At 52.0% G+C, this 22,490-nt stretch overlaps 6 protein-coding genes across 6 annotated transcripts; 2 read left to right on the top strand and 4 right to left on the bottom strand.

The window, feature by feature from the left end:
• Positions 1 to 304: 304 nt before the first annotated feature.
• Positions 305 to 1,248, bottom strand: N7498_009459 (succinate dehydrogenase assembly factor 2; the record flags this gene model as incomplete). The annotated part of the gene is made up of 2 exons (XM_058456515.1): positions 305 to 732; positions 798 to 1,248. 2 exons carry the CDS (start codon positions 1,246 to 1,248, stop codon positions 305 to 307), a joined length of 879 nt encoding a protein of 292 aa, XP_058303414.1.
• Positions 1,249 to 1,799: 551 nt separating this feature from the next.
• Positions 1,800 to 2,649, bottom strand: N7498_009458 (p24 family protein; the record flags this gene model as incomplete). The annotated part of the gene is made up of 3 exons (XM_058456514.1): positions 1,800 to 2,119; positions 2,203 to 2,329; positions 2,443 to 2,649. 3 exons carry the CDS (start codon positions 2,647 to 2,649, stop codon positions 1,800 to 1,802), a joined length of 654 nt encoding a protein of 217 aa, XP_058303413.1.
• Positions 2,650 to 3,418: 769 nt separating this feature from the next.
• N7498_009457 (uncharacterized protein) lies at positions 3,419 to 7,219 on the bottom strand (the record flags this gene model as incomplete). Its single annotated transcript, XM_058456513.1, has 1 exon — positions 3,419 to 7,219. One exon carries the CDS (start codon positions 7,217 to 7,219, stop codon positions 3,419 to 3,421), a length of 3,801 nt encoding a protein of 1,266 aa, XP_058303412.1.
• Positions 7,220 to 11,079: 3,860 nt separating this feature from the next.
• Positions 11,080 to 12,201, bottom strand: N7498_009456 (uncharacterized protein; the record flags this gene model as incomplete). Its single annotated transcript, XM_058456512.1, has 1 exon — positions 11,080 to 12,201. One exon carries the CDS (start codon positions 12,199 to 12,201, stop codon positions 11,080 to 11,082), a length of 1,122 nt encoding a protein of 373 aa, XP_058303411.1.
• A 3,363-nt stretch (positions 12,202 to 15,564) lies between these two features.
• wetA (developmental regulatory protein WetA) lies at positions 15,565 to 17,088 on the top strand (the record flags this gene model as incomplete). The annotated part of the gene is made up of 1 exon (XM_058456511.1): positions 15,565 to 17,088. The coding sequence occupies one exon, from the start codon at positions 15,565 to 15,567 to the stop codon at positions 17,086 to 17,088; it is 1,524 nt and encodes a 507-aa protein (XP_058303410.1).
• A 1,639-nt stretch (positions 17,089 to 18,727) lies between these two features.
• N7498_009454 (argonaute/piwi family protein) lies at positions 18,728 to 21,792 on the top strand (the record flags this gene model as incomplete). The annotated part of the gene is made up of 3 exons (XM_058456510.1): positions 18,728 to 18,948; positions 19,003 to 20,081; positions 20,144 to 21,792. 3 exons carry the CDS (start codon positions 18,728 to 18,730, stop codon positions 21,790 to 21,792), a joined length of 2,949 nt encoding a protein of 982 aa, XP_058303409.1.
• Positions 21,793 to 22,490: the final 698 nt, after the last annotated feature.

Raw genomic sequence — 22,490 nt, 5'->3', positions numbered from 1 at the left:
TATACGGCGTTTGTCCTGTAATTCAATTGAGTAATTCTTCGCATCTTAGTTACAATTGCTGGGCTATCTAAATGCCGGGTTTGTTAAGTTTGCATCTATCTACCTCAGACCATCTGAAAACAACAAACATCCTGATGTCCGTTTGACCATAAAATGAGCAACCGGATTCACATAGTTCATCCATCTAGTTCGCAACTGTTGCACCACCGTATGCATTCACTTCTTCATACATCTAATTCAACGAATATATAGGTGCCCTCAAGCAGGTATAGTACAAAAGAGTAAGAAAGAACGGCACCAACTCTCACGAGTTAAACACCTGAACATTGGGCATCCGTCCCAAACCGCCACCAGTCTTCTTATTCTTCGCCGACTCGAAGCCCGTCGCGCTCTTATCGCGGACATGCTCTCTCAACAGGTTCAAAACCTCCGAACCATCCCACCGCGACGGCACAGGCCGGTACGCCGCCTTAAAGGCACCAACGGTCTGAGCCCACTCGCCGCTCTTGGCGCCAGTCCGCTTCCAGGTCTCCGTCAGAGTGTCCTCAGCAGGCGCGGAGGAGTCTTCGGTGGGTGGGTCTTGCGTCGCCCAGTAGTAGATGTCCCAGTCATTTTCGTCGAGGAAGCGGTCGTATTCCTGGAGCTGCTCTGGGCTCATTTTTCCCAGGTAGACGTCGGCGAAGGTTGAGAGAAGAAGGTCGGATTCAAGGATTCCACGCTTCCGGCTCTGGTCTGATATGATTGATTAGATCTGTTCCCCAAGAGTGTGCTCCTGTCTGCAGGTAAGGGAAACTTACATAGTAACCGAGCACGCATGGTCGTCACATCCTCGTTAACCCGCTTCAACGGCTCAACCTTGAAGGTGATACCCTCCATTTCGCCAACGCCAAGCTCGGGTTTCTGCGCGCCGCTCTCCTGGCGTCCACCAGTGAAATGCTCAATCTTGCCAGGGTACGGATCCGCCGGGCGGTAGTTAGGATCGACCGTGTTGAGCATTTCAGGCGGCGACGGCTTCTGGCCGACATTCGGATAGTCCTTGGTCATGGTTGAAGTAGTATTAGGAACGAACTGATTCGGCTGCTTCTTGGCCTGGTTCTCGCGGTGAGCCTGGGCATTGGGAGGGGCGCGATCGTTGGCATCTTTGAAGCGCAGAGCCGAAGAGCCGAAGGAGCGGTTCAATGCTGAGATCGGGGTGTAGCTTGACGGCGAGGGCCGCATGAGGCGGGTGATGAGTCGCGAAGAGGTCATTTTGATATCCTTTACCTATCCTTGGGGTAGTTGGAACTTGGATGAAGGAAATTGAGGCGTTCATGCACCACGACGCGGGCTTGATGTCATCTAGAGTAATGGCCCGAAAATGTACCGACGTGCCGGGGTTTGCAGTGTTTGCGGGTCGCCGGTCCACCAGGCCGCGGAAGATTACACAGCCATGTTCGGACTGCTTGATTGAGGCCTTCATTTGGGCTAATACTCTGTTGAATCCTTTGAAGGGCGTACTACATGCAGGAAACATTCAAGATTTAAGCAGATGGTTGTCTACTGGGCCACTTGGCGGCAGAGCGATCCCATCTAACAGAATGCATAGCCCATCTATAGCAACTTAATTAATGCCCAGCAGATGCAGAGCCCATTTTTTGTATCATTGAGGTCATGACTGTTGGAACAGAATGCCATAAGACATGAGAGAGTACACAAACAGTGGGGAACATTCTCTCGAACGCGCTCGTTCGTAAATCCAAAAAGAAACGAAAAATAAGCGAACACTCCAAAATGCAACCACTCTTCAAATCAACCGCAACCTAGATAAGGTGCTTAGATCGGAAGTAAGCCCTCAGGTAGACAACCTGCCACGCGCCGAGTCCCATCAGCATGCCCATGGTGCCAAAAGCAAACCACTTCACTCGCTCGTTGGTGCTCTCGTTGGTATCGCGCAGACGCTGCTCACGCGCACGCAGGTACTCCATCTCTGTGACGATATCCTGGACCATCTCTTCGATGCGGCGGAGGTCGGTCTCGACGGGCTTGAGCTTCTCTTGGACTTGGATGCTGGACCAGTCGCGGGCGTCGGCGCCGATCTCGACGTCGAGCTCGACTTCACGGAAGGAGTTGGCATTGGCACCTGCGAGTGGGTGATGAATTTAGCATTTAATTAAATAGAAACGGCCTCGGAGGGCTCTTCGAACCCGTAAGGTGATAACTTACCACGACCGACAAGCTGGTTGCTCAAGCACACATCGAAAGCAGTGTCCGCGGTGGAAGTAAACGCCTGGCGCACCTCACCCACGATATCCTTGGGACGCCCGTGGTCATTGCCCATGGCGTCCTTGATCTGTACAGAAAGGGAGCGTTAGCTGTCGCGTGTTCGGTGTCGTTGGAGCCGACACCATCAGTCCAATTGCAGCAATTTGAACCTCGGGTCCCTCAAGAGAGTATTTCACATACGTGCATGTTGACCTGTTGGCCATCACCCTTCTGGCCGTTCACGATAGCAGTGACCACGACCAGCTGGTCGCGGGACACGAAGTTGCGGACGCATCGCTCGTTCTTGCCGTGGCCGGCGGGCAATTCGAATTTCAGGGCGGACACGAGTTGGATCGCGAGGAGGAAGAAGGCGAGGACGGACCTCATTGTGAAGGGAGCGGATCCCATGGTTGGCAAATGGAGTGGTAAACAGAGGGAGCTGTTGATGCTGTTGATGCCACCTGGAAAGGGGAGTCGGGATCAACGGGATCAACGATGTTCCGGACCCAGGTACATCTATAAACCAGTAGTAAACGTCTCTTCTTAACAGGGCATTTTACACTTTGTAGAAAAGCGCTTTCGACTGAAAAGTACTACTGGACCTCAGAAGCTGAACAAGAGATCACAGTCTTGCATTGTGGCCTAGTCATGATAGATCGCCCTTTCTTAAGTACTGAATGTTAACAACAGACAGCAAGCGTCTCATCTGTTGATGATAACTACTGATAATACAGAAGAATTGATAGTAAGGAGTATAAATTGAGAAACATTTGAATAGTTTCTGAGCGTCGAGGCTTTTGGATACTGGCACAAGTACTTCAAACATGGTATCTCGCAAAATTCAAAAGGGGACCAGAACAATCCCAGTCAAGGCCCACGGGAGAGAAAGAAAAGGAAAGGAAAAGATCCGTATTAGTCGTTCAGTGCCGGAGAGTATCACATCCACAGAAAGGAAATTAGAAAGAGAAAGTGGGTCACATGAAGAAACAGGCAAGCCACCGGGTCGTAGCCATGAGAAACAATGAGATAAATAAACAGGACATGCCTTTATACAATGTGTAGATAAACAAGGGAAACGAAAAGATGAATATGAGGGAAATGATCGAAACGATGGACATGAGATATGTGGATCGTTAGATGGACTTGAAACGCTCAAAGCATGAAATGTGTTCGGGGCTTAGGCCTCGACCTTCCGGCGCCGAGAGAAGAATCGCGAGAATGAACCCTCCTTCATCTTGGGGTTCATGTTAACTCGAGGCTCGGGGGGGCCGGTGTTGCGCAGGAAGTCTGCCAGTGCGCCGGTCTCCGTCTGCTTGTTGGATGCGGACGGGATCGTGCCTGGGTTGCGTTCCATGCCAATCTTGGCGGCGTAGTTTGATGGGGATTGTCCGTTGCTGAGGGTGTTTTGAGAGCGCAGTGAACTGAGAGACATCTTGTTCGAAGGTCCTTTGTCTGCGTTGCCTCGGCGCAAGCGGGACTTTAGGTCTGATGCGCTGCTCACGAACCCGTTGGAGCTCGACTGTTGAGGAATGTTAATGTTCAGCGGTTGAGGAGCGGATTGCTGGAAATCGGGCGGAGGCTCGCTTCGCAGGAAATCAATCAAGCTCTCTTCTTGACGCTGAGGTGGTTTGGCATTGATGAGGTCTTCCAGCATATCGTCCTCTTCCTCATCATCGTCGTCGGGGATAGCGTAGGGATCGAGAACTCGGTGCTGCTTGCGAGTAGGACGAGGGTCGTCTGACACAGCATCACTTGCTGAGGGTTTCGCCTTGGGCTGGCTAGGGATGCGCTTAGATGAGTCCAGGACTCCAGTGCGAGAGCTTTCTTGGGCACTGGCAAGAGAGGTGCCCTTGTCCTGCTGAGCAGAGTCGAGGCGCAGGTCATCCGAGTCAGCCGTGTTTCGGAATGGTGCAACTGTCCGAGGGATACGGTGAGTTCCTGGCTGCGAAGGCCCCTCGCGGATGAAGTCGATAAGCTCAGACGTGGCCGAACGCTGGGGTTCAACAAGACGAGACTTGGCTCGAGATTGATTTGAATTGCTCGTGCTCTTTGTGCTGCTTGACAGGGTCGACGGAGGACGAGAAGTCTTGGCACCTCCGAAGCTGCCCTGCTGGTACATCACGCTCGGAGGAGGGCTGGGAGTAAATGTACTTCCGCTGGGGCTGACAGGTCCAGTCGACTTGATGAACTCGGCAAACTCCCGAGTCGAATTGGCGGAAGGGCGGGCATCCCGGGCCTGTGGAGATGCGGAAGGCTTGGGTGAGGGAGGCACACGAGGAGAAATGGGGGATATGGGAGGGACAGAAATGCTCTTGGGGGAGTCGAGGGTCGATCTGACACGTCCGAGAGACGTCAACTCTCCAGTCGCTTTCGAAGAAATAGAGGCCCGAGCCTTGTGAGGTTCCTCGCCGTATGGACCCGTGTTTTTGATGAAATCGGCCAGATCATGGGTGTCCTTGGTATCTGACCGAGGGAACGGCCGACCCGATTCGGGGAAAGACATTTCTCTTACACTTCGCGGTGTCAGCGTGAAATGGATTGTCTCGTCGCTGTTGATCAGCTTGTCCAGATCTGCCGAGGTATCATTTTCCACAGAGTCACCACTGCCAGATTCCCGGCTTGTCTCGGACGAGCTGCGAAGACGGAGCGAAGGGGAATCCCCGGGTTGGCGGCCCATGATGCCCTTGATTTTGGTAGACACTTGGGATGTGGTCGAGCCAGCTGTGACTGGACGCTTGTCACGGGAACTGTTAAAGCTCTCTGATCGACGAGACTTCGGTTGGGCCGAAGAGATGGATGTTGATGGGCGTGGAGGCATTCGCTGAACGGCTGCACGCTCGGCTCCTGCAGAACTGCGGTTGCTGGCTGCGACAATCAACGGAGTAGGCTTATGTCTGCGGGACCTTGATGAAAGCTCGCTATCTCCAGAAGTTGACGAAGGTCGAGTGGTTTCGGGATAAACGGAAGGCCCCTGAGTCGTCTCGGGCGCGACATCTTCGACGGCGGGCTGAGTCGCAGGGGTAGAAGACATGACCGACTTATTCTGATCGTCGTCGATAGCATCATCTTTGTCGTTAGGAGATTCGATAGCCTCGATGGTGGCAGCGGGTGTTGTGGGTTCTGCCCCTTGCGTCTGCGGGGCCACCACGACGGATTGCATGTCCAGCTCGCTAGTCTCTGCAACGATCGCCTTTGCATTAGACTGTGCAGAATCTCTGCTAGACTGTCGGCGTGGTCGTTGAATCGTTGACGGAGGTCGGGGCTTCTCGCACATCCCTTGTCCTTCAATCACCTCCGGGCCGTTGGCTGATCGATCATCTAGGGATGAAACCGGAACTCGCGTGTTGGTAATTTGATCGATCATCTCCTCCTCCGGGCTAGCAGATCGCAAAGATGCGACCGTTTCGTTGACTGGCGGACCTGGTTCCTCTTCCTCATGCACGATCGGCATTCTCGCTTTATCGTCAGATTCAGCCACCTCCGGCTCTTCGCTCGGCGTGGAAATAGCAAGGCCAGTCGCGGATTCTGCAGCATCCACAAATTCGGCCGATTCGTCATCCTCGTACATGGTTTCGAGCATCTTGGCCTTTTCGCTGGAAGTCGGGGATGGTTGTTCGTCCTCTACAGGCTCCTGCACCTCGCATGGTGTGCTGGCCGCCGCATTTGGCAATGACCTGGAGCGAGAATGGCGAAGCGACTTCGGGTTCTCAATGGCCGAGGCACTCACAGGAGACGCGTTTCGCGACCCGGGGGATCTCGGCGTAAGCGAAGGTGAAGGGAAAACCATCAAACTCCGCGGTCGCACCTTGTGGGCAACCATGGCCTCCATAGTCTGTACCTCACCCTCCAGCTCGTGCGAGTAACCGGGCACCTCAATCTCCAGGACATCGTGGTCGCCCATCGGCAGAGGCACCGCTGCCGGGTCCACAGGAGTAGGTTCCTCTTCCGGGAGAGGCTCCTTGGGAGTCACCGGCTCCTCAATGGTTCCAATGCTGCTCTTGCGACTGTTGGCGAGGGAGTAGCCGCGACGCCGGAAAGACTCCCGAGACTCCGCCCGAGACAGGGTTCGAGAGACGGTAGTGCCGCGTCTGCGTTTTCTCCACGTGCGCCACAAACGGCCCAGTGTCGCATTCAAGGCCAATTTCTCCATGTCAAGGTCCTCCACTACCAATTGGTCGATTGTCTTGTGCTCTTCTTCCATGTCGGTTGAGACACTCGCACTGTCGTTGAGCTTCGCTGACAGCCGGGAGCGCGCCGTTTCGCCCGCAATGACGAGGGCTCGCTCGCCAATGTGCTCGATGATCGAGGTCAAGAAAATGGCTGCCGCGGGGGTGATGTTGTCGACATGGCTGGAGAAACGGCGGGGGGCTCCGTCGCACTCCCCGAGGCCCTCCTGAGCAATATATTCGTCCTCGTCCTCCTCTTCCATGTCGCCCAGGCGAGTGTAGACCATACACCGTAGGCGCGTCAATTTCCAGGAGCGTACCAGGTCGAATTCCCCGCCCGGCTGCTGGCCGCCGCGAAATTCGGTCTGCTCATCCTCCGCTCCGCCCATGTATTCACTCAGCTCCTCGTCCGCGGTAGCCACGACTTCTCCAGCCAGTCGCGGCTTCAAGACATCGGCCAGACATGGTCGGATCGAAGTCAACTGTGTCGATTTGGATGCCGCGAGAATGTTGAAGAGTAGGTTATCGAGAAAATTGTTCAAGAGAGAGAGCGCGGCGGGGGTCACCAGCGCATTTGCGCCCGACCCGGGTTCCTCGTCGTCGGCGACAAAATCGGCAGCGTTGAACTCCTGGTCGGAGGTGATGATCTCGGAAGCGGCCGCCGACGAAACGAAACCAGGCGGCGGTCGAACGGCGGGGGGAGACATGAGGTTGACTCGGGGGTGTTGCGAGTCGCTGGAGATGCTGCTGGTGCGAGAACGGGACTTGGCCCCGGTGTCCAGGAAATCGGATCCTTTGTAAGGTTGCATCATGGGGCGCTGGACCCCGGTCCAGGGGACGTGGGTTATGCTGTTCTAGCGTTCCTTATTTACTGTTCTCTTGTGCCGCGTGGGACAGCTCCACCTCGAACAGGAAGCGGGACTGGGTTGAAATCAAATCACTAAATCAAATCATCCTGTACTCCCGTCAGCTTCAGGTTCCCGAGTTTTTGTTGCTCTGCTGACGCTGCGGTTGGAGGCCTTTCGGGGCGTGTTTCGCAGGATGCAGGCAGCGTCGATTCCCGTCTCAACGAAGGTTTCCAACGTACCCGTACGGAGCAATGATGCGATGGCTCATTGGGTATCAGGGGGAAAGACGAAAGCACGAAACGAGCGAAACGAAGCAAAAGGAAAGGATACGGAGAAGGCAGAAACGGAGAGTGAAAAGGAGTAAATTCTGGTCTTCACGATGGAGTGGAGAACGAGCATTCGGGGGTTGACTACCGAAGAATAAATTATGGAGAACCCGATTGTGCCCCGAGGGTTCTTCGATGGAGTATCGTTACATGTTCTTACGTTCGCGCAGCGGATAGCTTCCCCTGGGCACGAGGGACTCGCGTCTCAGGGTTTCATTGAAGGGACTGTATGTCATCTTTTTCGTACGGGAGTCCGTAGTACCTGAGGCCGACGTGGCCAACATTGGTCCGGACACGTTCAGGCCGCACCCGAGCCTATCGCGTTGAAGAACAGGGGGACAAGAGGACCAAGGCGGAAAAAGGAAGTCAACGATCGACGGCCTGCGAGTTGCGCTAACGAAACCCACCGATGAACTCCTCCAATCACGCCACCGGGGGTGAGTTTAGTCTTCGAGACTACGCCCACCTCGTGCGGATTATTGGCACATTTCCCGTCTCAGCAGCTGCTGAGCACTGGCAATACCCCTGTCGCCGGTTGTGATTTGCGTGTTTCGTCTCTCTTCGATCGCGGTTCCATACCTTCCACCCCTCTTTGCTCTCTTCGAGGGCTCGTCTTCGATAGTCTTGAGTCGGGCCCCACATCCGGTCGGTCTCCATCCAGTCCCGTTTTCCATAGCCACACGTTCCTCAGCCCCCGTTCCATGTTCCATGGATCCGCTTCACCCACGAGGTCCCAAAAACGGTATCTCCGATCATTTTTTTTAGGCCCCTCCATGATCGAGCTAGCATACGTGAATTCTACATTTTCACTCTCACGGTCTCAACGGCTGTACATATTTCCCCGGTAAATCAATGACCAAATGGCGTCGCACATCCCATTTTCCCCCTTCAAATGTGGTCGCTGGGAAGAAAGCCGAACGCGGTACCTTGATCCGATCTGATCCCGCCATCGGATGGAGACGGTCTTCCAACCACAGCGGCCCACTGCATTCCCACAGCCCAGGTACAAAGGGGGAATCCCGGTGGATATGGTCGGAATCCAGAAAACGCCAGAAAATGGGCGTAAATCAGGCTCTGCAGAGATAAGGTAACGATGGAGATAATGCCACTGTGTACGGTGTATTTTGGCGCAAATTCCCCGCGAGTGGGTCATCAACAAGCGGTCAAAAGGAGCTTCCCCTGAGCATAAGATATCATATCCCAAAGGTAATATTATGCATAGCGCAGATCCTCGTGATTCATGCACCTGTGAGTCTGCCATCATGGTCCATCTTCCGGTCCACGATCGGCAACTTGGCGGGTCTATGAGCTTCCCTTCCCGTATCCCGCTAGTCCCTCCGCAACTCCGCGGCGTGGAGGGTCTGCCGCTCGAGGCGATGCGCAGCAGGGAATACAAATCATTGAGGCGATGAGACCGACACTACATCGTGCAACCAACTTGAGATACATCCGTTCCCATCACGACGCATACATTTTTCATTGACCCGCCGGCGTCCCGATTGGTTCCTAGAACGCACGCATCTCGTAAGATTATAGGATGGGACAGGGATGTTATCCCAGCAGCCGTCCGTGCAATCCGTATAATTCGTGCCATTCGCCTGGGCAGTTCGACCCCGACCCGACATACGGGGTGTCGTTCCGTCGGGCTTTGGATGGGCGCGTTCGCCACGAAGAACCCGGTTTTATTGAAGATCCCATTGGCACTTCCCACTTATGTACTGTACAGTACTGTAGTGCTACAGTGGCGTTCCAAGAGTTTGAAACCCTTTTAGGTACCGAGCTATTTATTCTGCCGGCAATTAGTAGTTCCACCATTCATATTCTCTCAACGGGCGTTAGTGTGCTTCTAACAAGCAGGCGGTAAAGAAAGGTACATAAGGTGGTTTCAAACTCTTGCAACACCACTGTATGTACAGTATGTGGCTTGCGCAGGTCCATCTTTGGAGGACCCCGATTGACCACGCGGTGGTCCACTCTCGTTCCCTGTCAGAATCCTTCGCGTCTATTCGGGCTCCACTTGGCATTGTGCGGTCTATCTAAGTGATTTCTTGGACGAGAAGCATGAATCAGTCATGTCTACGGATGAACGGAGAGCATGACTCGGACAAGGAAATAAGGACGATGTGTCCCACGCAGTGCAGACCGGCTTGTGTCTGTGTCCAAAGTATCAATGCCAAATGCATGACCTATCCAGGACGACCGCGGGCACGCAGCGAGGCTATTGCCCAGTGCATACTTAGCACCTGTATTCTCTTCACCGCATCTCGAAAACTAGGATCGAGCCCCGGCGCATGTCTGTGCTCCTGCGCCGTTAGGATCGACCCGGCGCAGCGGCGTTCTGGATACTCGTCCTCCTCGCATAGCGACTCGACCTGTCACTTCTACCCAGCCTCGACATAAACTTACCCAGACCTGCATGGCATGACTACCTAGGGACTTTGTACAGAACATTGCATTATAGAATACCTATTTTCATCGTACGTTGGGGCAGTGGCTTGCTCACCAATACCTGTCGCAGTCTACACATCTTCACTCGGGATATATGTCTTCTCCTCTCCTTACTTCTCCACCCCGCCATGATAGCACATCAAACCCCTTTCCTCCACTTGCCAATTTCTGCAATAGCAGTGGATTGGAACCGTCTCCGCCCGTAGCTCACCTCGCCCATCGGTGGACACTGTCAATCAATAAAATTAACCCCAACGACCCCCAACGACCCGCACCGGCTCATCCCTGCCGCGTAAGGAAGGAAACTATAAATTCTCCGACACACGAACGTCCGCTAGCGCAGCGGAGCCCATGGCTGCCGCTACCTCGGCAACATTCGCTGGCGCGCATCAGATGTGTTACGAAGTGGTTTGGGTTCTACGTCCACGGCTGTTCGGTACTGTAGGGTACGGCAGTGATGGGGCACCTCGGGGGTAGATCTGAAACGCGCGGGCTCTTCATTCGGGTGGGGACAAGATTACTGTAGGTGGTTTCAAAGATTGGGGGGTTGTGCGTGGAATTGAGAGTCTAGACTGCGGAGAGATTTTGGGAAGCGAGGGTGGGACTCTTGGGATGCTTGGTACTACGGTCTCCGTATATCCGATTAATTTTTGGTAGATTTGCTCCGCCCCGGCCTGATGACTGAGACTGCGGTTTGGGATGGGGTTTTGGTTGTTGGATAGGCGAGACCGGGCTGTGGACTGAAGTGTGGCGTTCTGGTTAAATTGAAGAGACTAGGGGTCTGTGAATCTACGACATTAAACTACGACATTAATCTACGGATGAGACAAGGCAAACTTTCACATCATTTAATATCAAAGCTAGCGTGACCACACATGTGACCGGCGACGGTCATCAGCAGAGCGATAAAAAATCCGAATGCTTTTCTGACTGTTGAATCCTTCACTTGGTTCCTTCGCCTGAACCTGCCGAAGGCGAAATAAAACCATTTTTCTCATAATCGTAACGTCGTAGTGTTGCTTTGTTGCAGTGGGTGCTTGGATAAGGATCTTAATCCGCTGCAGGGAGATCCTTGGTGCCGAGAGCGTGCGCAATACCGCCGGCGAAGAAGCTCAGCTCGTCCGGACATACGTTCACACGACCGTTAGTCAGCCTGTCGAGGAGGAAGTGCTCGATCTTGTCCAGCAGAGCCAGATGGTGGCTCAACGCTGAGCTCGAAGTATGGATGGTGCCGTGTTCAATGGCCAAGCCCATTTCTTCTTCGCGGAGTGCGACGAGTTCATTCAGTTCATCCACAGCAAGGAGGTTGCGGAAAACCCCGATGACATGATCGAGGATTTGATCGAGGTACATGCAAGGCGGGTCGTCGGGATGCATGGACTCGGCTTCGTGGCCAAGTCGAATGTTGTCAACCTGGGTGCGGAGATAGTGTTTGTATTTGTTGTTCGCAATCCCGTGGATGCAATTCATCTCTGCGACAAAAATTTCCCGGTCCTCGTTGACAGCCTCCCGTGGGAAATCTTCTGGCTGGTGGGTGGTCGTCCGAATAAATTCTTTGTGGTCACTCTTAGACTCATCGTCTAACTCGTCCTCCGCGTGGGACTCATGTAGAGCAGCTTGAGAGTTTTGCGTCATATGGAGAAGGAATTGCTCATGACATGTCATTTGGCTCTCGGACATCTCCTCATCTGAGAATTCAGGAGAGTCAATGTAACGGATATTGTCATCAAATCGGACCATGGAATCGAACCCGATGAAGGAGTCGTCAAAGAGATCAGTGTGATCTTCACGCGATTCAGGCACATCCTGAGAAGTGTTCTCCCAAACGGAGAAGTCGGACATGATGTCATCGTCCTCCTCGTCTTCTCCCGCGAGAGCGTCATAGCCATTTTCGATTTCATCTGATCCGTATCCAGATTCAGATTCGGTGTCATCTTCCAAGTCTGCACAGGAGTTTTTCAAGATCGACTTCAAAAATGGGTGCAAGGATGGTTCCTCGCACTTGACAACGTTGGTCGAAACACTCGACTGCAACGGAGCGGTATTGTTTGAGGAAACGGAGACTTCGTCCGATCCGTAACAACTGTCATGAGAGAAAGACACATCAAGATTGTCCAAAGTTGAAGTAAGGGAATCCCATGATTCTCTGTTGATGTTGGTGGCGGTGGCCATTCTGGCGGTATTTCTTTCCTCAATCTTGACGAGGATGACTGCAAGGTCGGTACAGTGTCTTAAATACCACGGGTTTCCCTAGGCGGATAGGATCCGATATAGGTTCGTGGAGTATAGGTTGAGATTGAGAGTTCAGTTGTAAGTCAAAAGCACACGGTTGTGGCATCGAAAGCCTCCAAGGCACGGAGAGATATCCATGGTGAAGGCACACGAGAAACGTGTGATCGCCTAAGGAAACTTGACGGGGACAGCCCCGACAAGAAGATTCAGCGAGTACATGGTGTTCGTAGTGTCTGTGGTCGTGGTTTCGGTAACGGCGCTTCCTTGCTCAGCGAGTGGGTGCGGATGTCGCAGATATTGGGTAGGTCAACTGAGAAATATCGAGGTGATTTCTCAGTGCGGAATATCAGGTGGGAGGCAAGAGGCGATTGTTGGTGTTGGATAACAGATGATGTCAAGGGTGAGAGGAGGCGTGAGCGTGGGTATTTTCGCGACGCGATGCAAACGGCCCGGGAATGCTAGGGCGACAAGGGGTCGCAAAGAGGCAGGCGATCGCAGACCAGACTGCGAGGACTGTGTGGAAGTATGGGAGATAGGGGAAGAGATGAGAAGTCAAGATAGAGACCCGAGGATGAACCCACGTTGTGTGGGGTGAGCAGAGGGGTTGTTGAGTCACCGTCGGCTTCACTCGGAAAAGCGGCCGTGGGAGAAATAGAAGATAGAAGAGCACAGAGAGAGACCAGGGGCTCTTTAAGCACTATAATTAGAGTGGCATAAACAAAAGCAGACACAAGGCTAAGGAGACACAAAGCCTTAAAAAAAGGTAGTGAATGACTGATTCCAGTTCTTTCGCCTCAGGTTTGCCTCTGTGACTTCTGACTCAGCTGTCGCCTTAATTATAAGGCTTAAATGAGACAGGAGTGAGGCAGAAATTAGGCAGAAATTAGGCAGAAGTGAGGTTTGGTCAATTAATTAGTTAAACTATTCGTCTATTTCAGGCCATACGTCCCTAGCTATCTCCTTTAACCCAGCGTGTAAGAATACGAAATCGGATTCGGTGACCCTGTTATCGCGAAGGAACACGTCTCGAAACTCGGATCTTTATTTCGGCTGTGATTCGGGGACCATGGCTGGTTCGCACAATCTCCATATTTTGGGAGGGACCGGATCTGCTGAACGGCCCAGATCCTATTTTTCCTACTGTGATCTTGCCCTGGCGCTGGACAGAAAGCGTGAGGACTACGTTGACATCGCTGTTCGAGTTGCCAAGCCAGAACTTCACGTCTCGTAGGGGTTTCGTCATTGGTTCTGACCATTGGGCTTCGACGCCCACGGTTGTTCAGTTGGTGTCTCTGTCACTAGGCATATCTGCTAGCTGCCAGGCAAGATCGACTTCTTTGCCTATAGTGCTCCCTCGGATGTGCATGGCTCTAGGCTTAAGGTGACTTCTTGGCTTCCCAGATGCGGAAAACATTGTGAAAGCCTCCTTGCGCTGTGGCATGGATCCCAGTTGCGAAAACAATTCGAACAAAAGGGTAGAAGAAGCGAAGTTGTAAGTCGTCCAGAGCCTTACGATGTAATTAGTTGGGGCAGTCCAAGAAGTGTTCGAGGAAGGAACGCTCATCCACACAGAAAACAATTAGATAGGGGTTGCCGTCCCCTTCGCACATATCTCGTTCTAGCTCCTGCTCTAGCTAGGAGATTGAGGTAAGGTAGCATTTGAATCCTAGGGTTACTGGAGCGCTTGAGCAGACATGCGCGGCGAGGCTATTTTTGATAATACAATAGGGAACTATGACGACAGCGCACGTCCATAGGACTGTTTATTTCGGCTCCATCATGCTTCCTCATCGTCTCTCTTCCCACAAATTTTCTCACACATCATGCATTCACTTTCACTTCCTCGCCGCAAAATTTGTACCAGATCATGTGCCTGGGACTACCTACGAATACTTTCGCCTCACCAGGGGGCCTGGGCCGCGACGCGTGGACATGAAAGGGTGTCAGTTACACCCACCTCTGAATGAATACTCTGCTTTGTTCTGGACAGGTCTCCAGTCTCCAGTCTCCAGCAGCCGGATTTGGCAAACGGTACCTTTGCTGTGCCAAAGGTAGCAGATGGGAAGATTCCAAAGATTACTCTGACAGGGGTCAGCCCCTCCCCCCACGGCCCTCCTTCCACGCATGGTTCGATATTATTTCGACCGCTGCATTCGACCATAGCCTGAAGGGTGATCAGGTCAGATGTTCTGTGCCTGAGGATAATTTTAGAACAAAGTTCCCAGCCCGAGGGCGCCAAACGGTGCACTGACCGACGATCTCCTGCAGATCGGAGCTTTCCGATCTACCTTTATACTAATCAAAGCAGGTACGAGAGTCAATCTGGCCTTCTCGAATTCCAAAAGACTATTCCCTGCTATTGTTGGAGCGGGAGTGACATTCCGCCCAGCCTCTGCATTCCAACCCACATTCCAGTCCTACCCGGCAATGTGTAGTGGAAAACCCGACCTGCGGATCTGGGCGCATGGCATTGACAAATGATAGAGCCTAATGGGCAGGGCGGGCACTAGAGGTAGGGGAAGATCCTACCGTCGCTCGAATCTAATTTGGGCGATTGATGATCGAATTACCCGCGGTCATGACGCATACATCGGCACCAGATGACTGCCTCATCCGCTCGTGAGAGCGTCTGTCCTGGCACCTCCACCGGTCATTTAGGCGGCTCGGGCTCGGCGAGCTTTCTGACCCACGATTAGCATGTCCTAATGCCATCATTTGAGCTCGAATTTGGGAGGGGATTGATTTGGCATACCGTGCCTCTCTCCACACCCGCCACTCGGAGCTATTCAGAGTTCACGCTGCTCTGGGCATAGCGAGGGGAGGGTTGCATTCCCGCCGGTGGCTATCCACATCGAAGCTTCCTATGGGGCTGAACACCCTCCAACGGCTTTCTCAGCCACTGATATTTTGGGATCCTACGATTGGCCTGACCGGTCCAGCGGAGACCTGAATGATCCCGCTGAAGGTCGGTGGAGCCGGGCGTGAGCCAACCGGGTCATCCATAGTACATTCCTCGCACATCCCGGGGAGGCATTGGAATGTATGCAAAAAAGATGAGGCTGGAGCTGTCCTCGGACATTCAAATAGTCGACGCGATCTGTTTGTTTGCTTTGCTATCTTTGCATACTCTGCAGTGTTTTCTCTCTTTGACAAACAGTCAAACACTTTCTCTTTGACTCTTTTGCACCCATTTTGCATGCTCTGCATACTTTGCCTCCCGGGATCTTCCAGTCCTAGATCTTTGGTCACCCAATCACGTCATTTCGTCTCCGTTGGCCGCAAACGGAAAACACAAAGAGCAAGATGTTCGCCCAACCGTACAACCACTCTTTCGATGACTTATTCAACCAATACGTCAACGCGGAGAGCTCTGGAGCCGATGGCAACAAAGACTCGTCGTACTCCGGCGATCTTGAGCAGCTCTTCTCGCTGGACTCGTTATCGAGTGACGGTGGCGATCACTCCCCCACCGGCTCCACTATCAGGTGTGAATCGCCGCAACCTTGGACTAAAGAGTGGTCCCTGCAGGACGACGGCCCGTCAGTCGATCAGTTCGCTTTTCAAGACACCGTTCACCCCTCTGCCATCTCAGACCTCGGTTTGAACAACTTCGAAGTTTCTTCCCGCCCTGCAGGAACAACCGGAGTTACTACTTCTCCCTCTACTCCTCCCGCTACTCCCCGGCGCAAGGCTATCTCCAAAAGTGCACTCGTCACTCCCAAATCCATTCGCCATCGCGATCCCAATGAGCGCCGTGCGCTCATGCGCAAGCAAAGTTTCTCTCCCAGTTTGATGCGCTCCTCTATCCAGAAAGGAAGAATGACATACCCCGAGGCTTGGGCCCAAAGGGTTCAGAGCTTCAACCTCGGTGGCTCAGATCGTCTTCCTTTGTCTCCCCCACCTTCCGACGTTATCGTTCAGCATGAGAACATGGCTGCCGACACAATGAACCACACTAGAGAACCTGCAGAAGTGTCCCAGTATGATGCGCAGCTCTTCCACCAATCCCCCGCTATCTCTATGCCCTCTCCTTCTGCCGGTGCGCTTGCACGCCACCAGCAACAGTACATGAGCCACCCTGTCTCCTCGGCTTTGACCAACTCCAGCCCTCCCTCCGCAGATGACATCTTCTCTTCCTCCCACTCCTCAGATCCTCAGTCCATCTCCTCATGGCAATCTGATGCCTTCAACCCCTCCCTCTCCTTCACTCCCGATCTCCAGGGCCCCGAAAGTCAATGGTGGTCCGCCATGCCTAGTAAGGTTGCTCAGCAACAACAATCCGCTTATCATACGGCACCTCAACAGCGCATGCAAAGCGTCGGCAGCCAGAATGATATGATGCACGGCGGACTTATGATCCAGATGGATCCATCATTCGACATGTCCACCGAATCCTCCTTCTCATCATCAAGCATGATGCACTCAAATGGACAAAAGTTTATGACTCCTTACACCGCTCCTCGAGTCCAAAATATCTCCCGCTCCCCATCTCTCTCCCCCAAAGCCAGCTCACCAAAGAGCACCAAGGGCCACCGCCGTACCCACAGCCGAAAGATCTCGGGTCAGAGCATGAGCGCCCCCAAGTCAGCCAAGTCATCCACCAGCCCTCGTGGATCCAATAAGTCCGTGAGCGTCTCCTTTGTGAACTTCACTGCCCACGACAGCCAGAAGATCCTTGGCGGTGTCGCACCCTCTGGCAGCTCCAAGACAAAAGCCCGTCGGGAGCAAGAAGCTAGGGACCGACGCCGCAAGCTGAGTGAGGCAGCTCTCAAGGCTGTGCGCAAGGCTGGTGGTGATGTCGACGCTCTCGAAGCCATCTTCTGCTAAATTGTTTAATGTTTGCTGTATTTTGATCTGTCTGTTCTTTGAGCCGGTGTTTTGAGTTTTATATCATTGGGAATATCTATTGGTCTTTTTTTGGTGTTGCTTTGTTTTTTCAAGCTTTGATTTCAGTGTTATACTTCAAAATGTTAGTGTTTTTCTGAAGTCTACACATACATATACATGAATGTCTAATATCATCAAATCATCTGAACCCTCCTCCCTATATGACTGTGTATCGATAACTCCAGCTTCGTCTCATGCAATTCTTACTTTCAACAGCCAACCATGGAAGACCTGCGGCGTGCTTGCACTTGGTTTTTAACATTATCTCTGGAGGATAAGTTGCACCTACTTTTCTACATGAGCCCTGATCAGCTGACTGACATTCATCATCAGCATCTTATCTTCTACTCTCTCACTTTTGGTGCTAATTCTTAAAGGTTGTCCTATCTAAACTTTCACGACAACTTGGTACTCCACATCTTTCACTTACAGGTACTTCCATCCCACATGTTAGACATACAGCCACAATCCTCCACAGACGAGTGAGACGGATTTCATATCCTTGACTTCCACGGTTATGTTCTATTTCTGACGCATAAGACATTCATACTTCGCCGTTCCCTGGGTATGACCTATGCGTATCATGCATCCCTGAAACCCGCTATTTTCACTAGCATGCGGTGAATGCACCGATATCGCCTGCACTTGCTTGCTTACTTTTCATACTGGCAGGCCCTCTACTTACGTCGTCTTCCCTACCTAAAACCTTCCTTCCTTCTTATTTACCCAAACCAACTAAAAGCCTGTTTTGCATAAAAATTTTCATACTGCCGGGTTGCTCTCTCCCTGAGAGAAAGGTAAGTGAGCTTCCAGCGCCATGCGCGCAAATCGCTTTTTTTGCATACGAAATACACTACATCCTTCCATTCATGTTCCATTATTTCCTTCTCATTCTCATCTTGCTCTTTACCCCTCTAATCGATTTTCCCGTCTCACTCACATTTGTGCTGGAATCACGACCTTTCAAATTTTGGCATGTAAAGCATCCCAAGTTCGTGTTATTTGTCTTCACAAATCTTTTCCTTATTGCGCAGTGAAATTACTGTCCCAACCCTTCAAGTTTTTTTGCTCCTCCTGTATCTTTCTTCTGTCATTCCCAACCGTTTGATCGTTCTGCTCTTCACCCATCTTCCCCATTCTTCATCACACCTTCATCCAAAGTTTGTCCATTCCGATCCTCAATCCTTCCTGCCACCATCCTCTCCTTACTCTATCACATCTCCACTTCGGCATTGCATTCTTGGCACCATTGAAAGTTGCTGACGATTCTCCAGTTACCCTTACAAACCCCAAAAACAATCTCCCTCAAGAAACCTCTTTCTCAGATCTCGTCACAGTCCTTCCTTATTTCCGCCCACATCCATCTCCTTTCCCCACCCGTCCTTCCCAGATTCTGATATTGAGTCTGTCGAGACTCAAGAAAGCAGTGAATCTGACCTCGTCATTTCCCTTCTCAAACCGCGCACTCACACTTCCCTCTGATCCCAACCATCTTCATCATTTCGACTCCAAACACTCCCTTTTCGTCAAGTCTTCATCCTCTGAATCTTTTTTTTTTTTTTTTTTTCAATAAATCAAGATGTCTGGCAATCGCGGAGGCCGAAACCTCCCCATCCATGGTGGCCGTTCCGATGGAGGCGGCAACCGAGGCCGCGGTGGTGATCGCGGTGGTGATCGCGGCGGAGACCGAGGCGGCCGTGGACAAGGTGGTTCTCGAGGCCCTTCATCTGGTGGTGGCTTCAACCAAGGCGGTGGTGGACGTGGTCCCAGTGTCCCAAAAGAGCCGGACGTTGACCCGATGTGAGTTCATCAAGATGTTCTGCAATGACACACTGCTAACGTGACCTAATATAGCATCCTTTACAAGTATGAACCGAAGGTCAACAGGGAAATCACCAAGTTCGAAGACAAATGTATTGCCCAGAACAGAGGTCAGCGGGCCAAGACGGGACAACTCGCTCTTCGCCCTGAGTATGGCAGCAACGGAACAGAAATCATCGTGCGCGCCAACTTCTTTGAGGCCATGTTCAAATCACCGAAGTGGATGTCCCACAGAGTGAAGATTATTCCAGAACCGCAGAATGTTCGTCTCCGTCGGGAAGTTTTCATAGAACTCATGGGTAAGCGGGAGGTCAGAGAGGCTCACGCCGCCACTGATGGCGCCCAGGAAATCGTTGCCATGAAAGACTTAACAGTTCACAGTCCAATGACAGTTACCGTCGACGCAAACTTGAGAGGTGCAAAAGACTTCGACGTCGTGCTGAGCCGAGGCGAACTGGGTGAACCCTCGCAACTGTTGACGAGCCTTGACAGTACCTCCCTTCGAGAGCAAACCCCAGCAGAGCTGAGCACCATTCGACTTATGAACATTCTCATGAGTGCTCATCCGTTCAGAGACGCAGGCGTTGCGACCATCAAGAGCGCCAATGGCACCAAGGTTTTCTGGACCGACACCAGAAAGCAAGCGTGCTATCTCGGGGGCGGCATCGAGTGTATTCGTGGCTTCAACTCCAGCGTGAGAGTATGCGACAATCGCATCCTGGTTAACTTGGGCATCAATCACAGCTCGTTCTTCCTGCAAGGTCCCTTGCAAATTATTTTCCTCAAGTTCAGGGAGGTTCATAGAGATGATATCGTCCTGCTGAATCGATACATCAATCGGCTTCGCGTTAACGTAACTCATCTTTGCAAGCGTATGGAAAACGGGGTAGAGGTTTATCGGCAGAGGAGCATTTGGGGCCTTGCCTATCCTAACCGTGACGGATATGACCCGAAGACCAAGTTCAAGCAGGCCACCGACCCAAATCCCCCCGTAGTACCACGTCTGGGAGCCAGCGCGGACGAAGTCAAATTCTTCAAGTACAACCAGGATAGCGAAGGGAAAAGGCTTCAAACTGGAAAGTACATCAGCGTCACCGACTACTTCAAAGCGGGTATGTACACCACTCCGTTTATGTTCTGTTCGGTACTAATGTGACAAACATCATCATTGCAGAATACAAAATGGACCTTAAGTATCATGACTGGCCTGTGGTGAATATTGGCAGTTTTGTGCGACCGATCTACCTTCCTTTGGATGTCTGCATTGTTCCACATGGACAGCGCTTCATGGGTGAGTTGGCGTTAATCCAACGCCAGAATATCATTGCGTTCAGCTGCCGCAAGCCGCCCGCGAACTACCAGTCCATCACGCAGGACGGTCTGAAGATCATGGGAATGAATAATCAAACAGACGAACTTGGAATGCGATTCTTAAAGGAAATGATCGCTGTGCCTGGACGCCTTCTCTCGGCTCCCACTCTGAAATATGGAAAAGGGAGGACGCTGGTTCCCAAGTTCGGCTCTTGGAACCTCAAGGGCCAGCAATTCTACACGCCTGTCACCATCAATCGTTGGGCCGCTTACGTTTTTCACAAACACAATCAGAAGCCACGAGATGGGGAACACGTCCGCGCGTTTGAGGCTCTCGCCAAACAAGGAAGGGAACAGGGCATGAGGTGGCCTTCTTTGTCGCGTGAACCCGAGTTGGTCGAGGTTGAGGACAGACCCAAGGATTGGATTGAACAAATCAATGGCATATTCAAGACTCTCCAGAGGGCACAGGTCGACATTGTGGTTATCTCGCTTCCTCCCGGCGTGGATCGCATCTTCGACCACATCAAATACATCAGTGAGACCAAGGCCGGCGTCTTGACTCACTGCTGTCTCGCCAGCAAGTTTTTCAAAGCCGACCAGCAGTACATGGCAAACAACACCATGAAGGTCAACTTGAAGCTTGGTGGTGTCAACCAGACGCTCAGCGCCGCTCCTCGCCTGATTATGTCAAGAAATACCATGGTCGTTGGTCTCGATGTGACTCACCCATCTCCTACTGACCCGGACAATTTCCCCAGTATGGCAACAATTGTGGCTAGTACAGATTCACCAATGGGACAATGGCCGGGCGAGGTCAGGGTGCAGGAGCGCCGCAAGGAGGAAGTTGAGCATCTAAAGAGCATGATGCTGGGCCGCCTGCACAGATGGAAGAACGAGAACAAAGTATTCCCTGCAAATATTCTGATCTATCGCGATGGTGTCAGCGAAGTTCAGTTCAAAATGGTCTTGGACAAAGAACTCAAGCTCGTCAAAGATGCAGTCCAGGCCGTATACCCTGATAAACAGCCGAATGTCACCATCGTCGTGGCTGGCAAACGACACAACGTGCGCTTCTACCAAACCAAGCCCGGGGATGCAGACAGAACCGATGGCCCAAAGAATGGCTTGGTCGTCGACCGGGGCGTCACTCGCTCTATCTATTGGGACTTCTACTTGCAGGCACAAACACCACTCCAGGGTTCAGCCCGTCCAGCGCATTACATCGTCATCTGGGACGAGATCTTTAGCGCCTCGAATGCTGACCCCAAGCCGGCTGACTCCCTCCAGGAACTGACCCATAGTATCTGCTACATGATGGGTCGTTGCACACGCTCAATCAGTTATGCCACCCCTGCCTTCCTCGCAGACAAGTTCTGTGACCGGGCCCGGAGATACATGCGAGCATACTTCTACAGATGCCAGGAAACCAGAGAGCCACTCGAGTTGAATAGGCCCGACCACATAGTCAAGTTGCTTGGTAGTGCACAGGAGAAAATGGCCTACATCTGAGGACCTGGTTCAGTTTCCTTGAAGTTTTTCCACGCTAATCGCTTGTTCCCGTACTGGACATCGAATTTCTCATGACTTACACTGTATTTTTTACAGTGAATTTTCTCTTCTCAAATAATCGGCAAACAATTACAAAAATCCAAAACAGTTGAAACTAGAAAACCTGCGGAAAAAAGATTTGCTGCGTTCTTTCTGGAGCTTTTGATTTTACTGCTTTATTGGGATTTCAACCGCACGTCGTATGGAGATGGATGCATTACGCATGGATACACACTAACCAACCCTACAAAATCTTCCAAAAAAGAAATGGTGCAAAGGGGGTGTAAAACTGACGAAAAAAAACTCATTACTACTCTCTCGTTTGTTTTGGGATGGGAGGGAGGGAACATATAGAAAACTTGAAAATCCAAAAAAAGGCCTTCGGGCCGCACAACATCACGGTTTCCTTTCCGGTGTAGATCGTATTAAGAACCTGAAGAGCTTGTAAATGTAGAGCAGGGAATTTCTCTAAATTCGACGAGAGGAATTATCCACCTGGAGATACACCAGGCATAGGTATACAATATATGCGATACATGAACGAGAATAATGTACAGAGGCTAGGTCATGACTAGCTGATGTGACTCAGACAATGGAAAAGCGCATGAAGACATTTCCTTTGAGGTCAAATGCCTGCGCACTTTTCCCAGCGCAAATCT

This window comes from Penicillium cinerascens (assembly GCF_028974065.1).
Source record: "Penicillium cinerascens strain IBT 15544 chromosome Unknown scaffold_4_segment0_segment1, whole genome shotgun sequence".
Lineage (NCBI taxonomy): Eukaryota > Fungi > Ascomycota > Eurotiomycetes > Eurotiales > Aspergillaceae > Penicillium > Penicillium cinerascens.
Note: the sequence above shows the minus strand (reverse complement) of the source record. Positions and strands in the feature narration are given on the sequence as shown.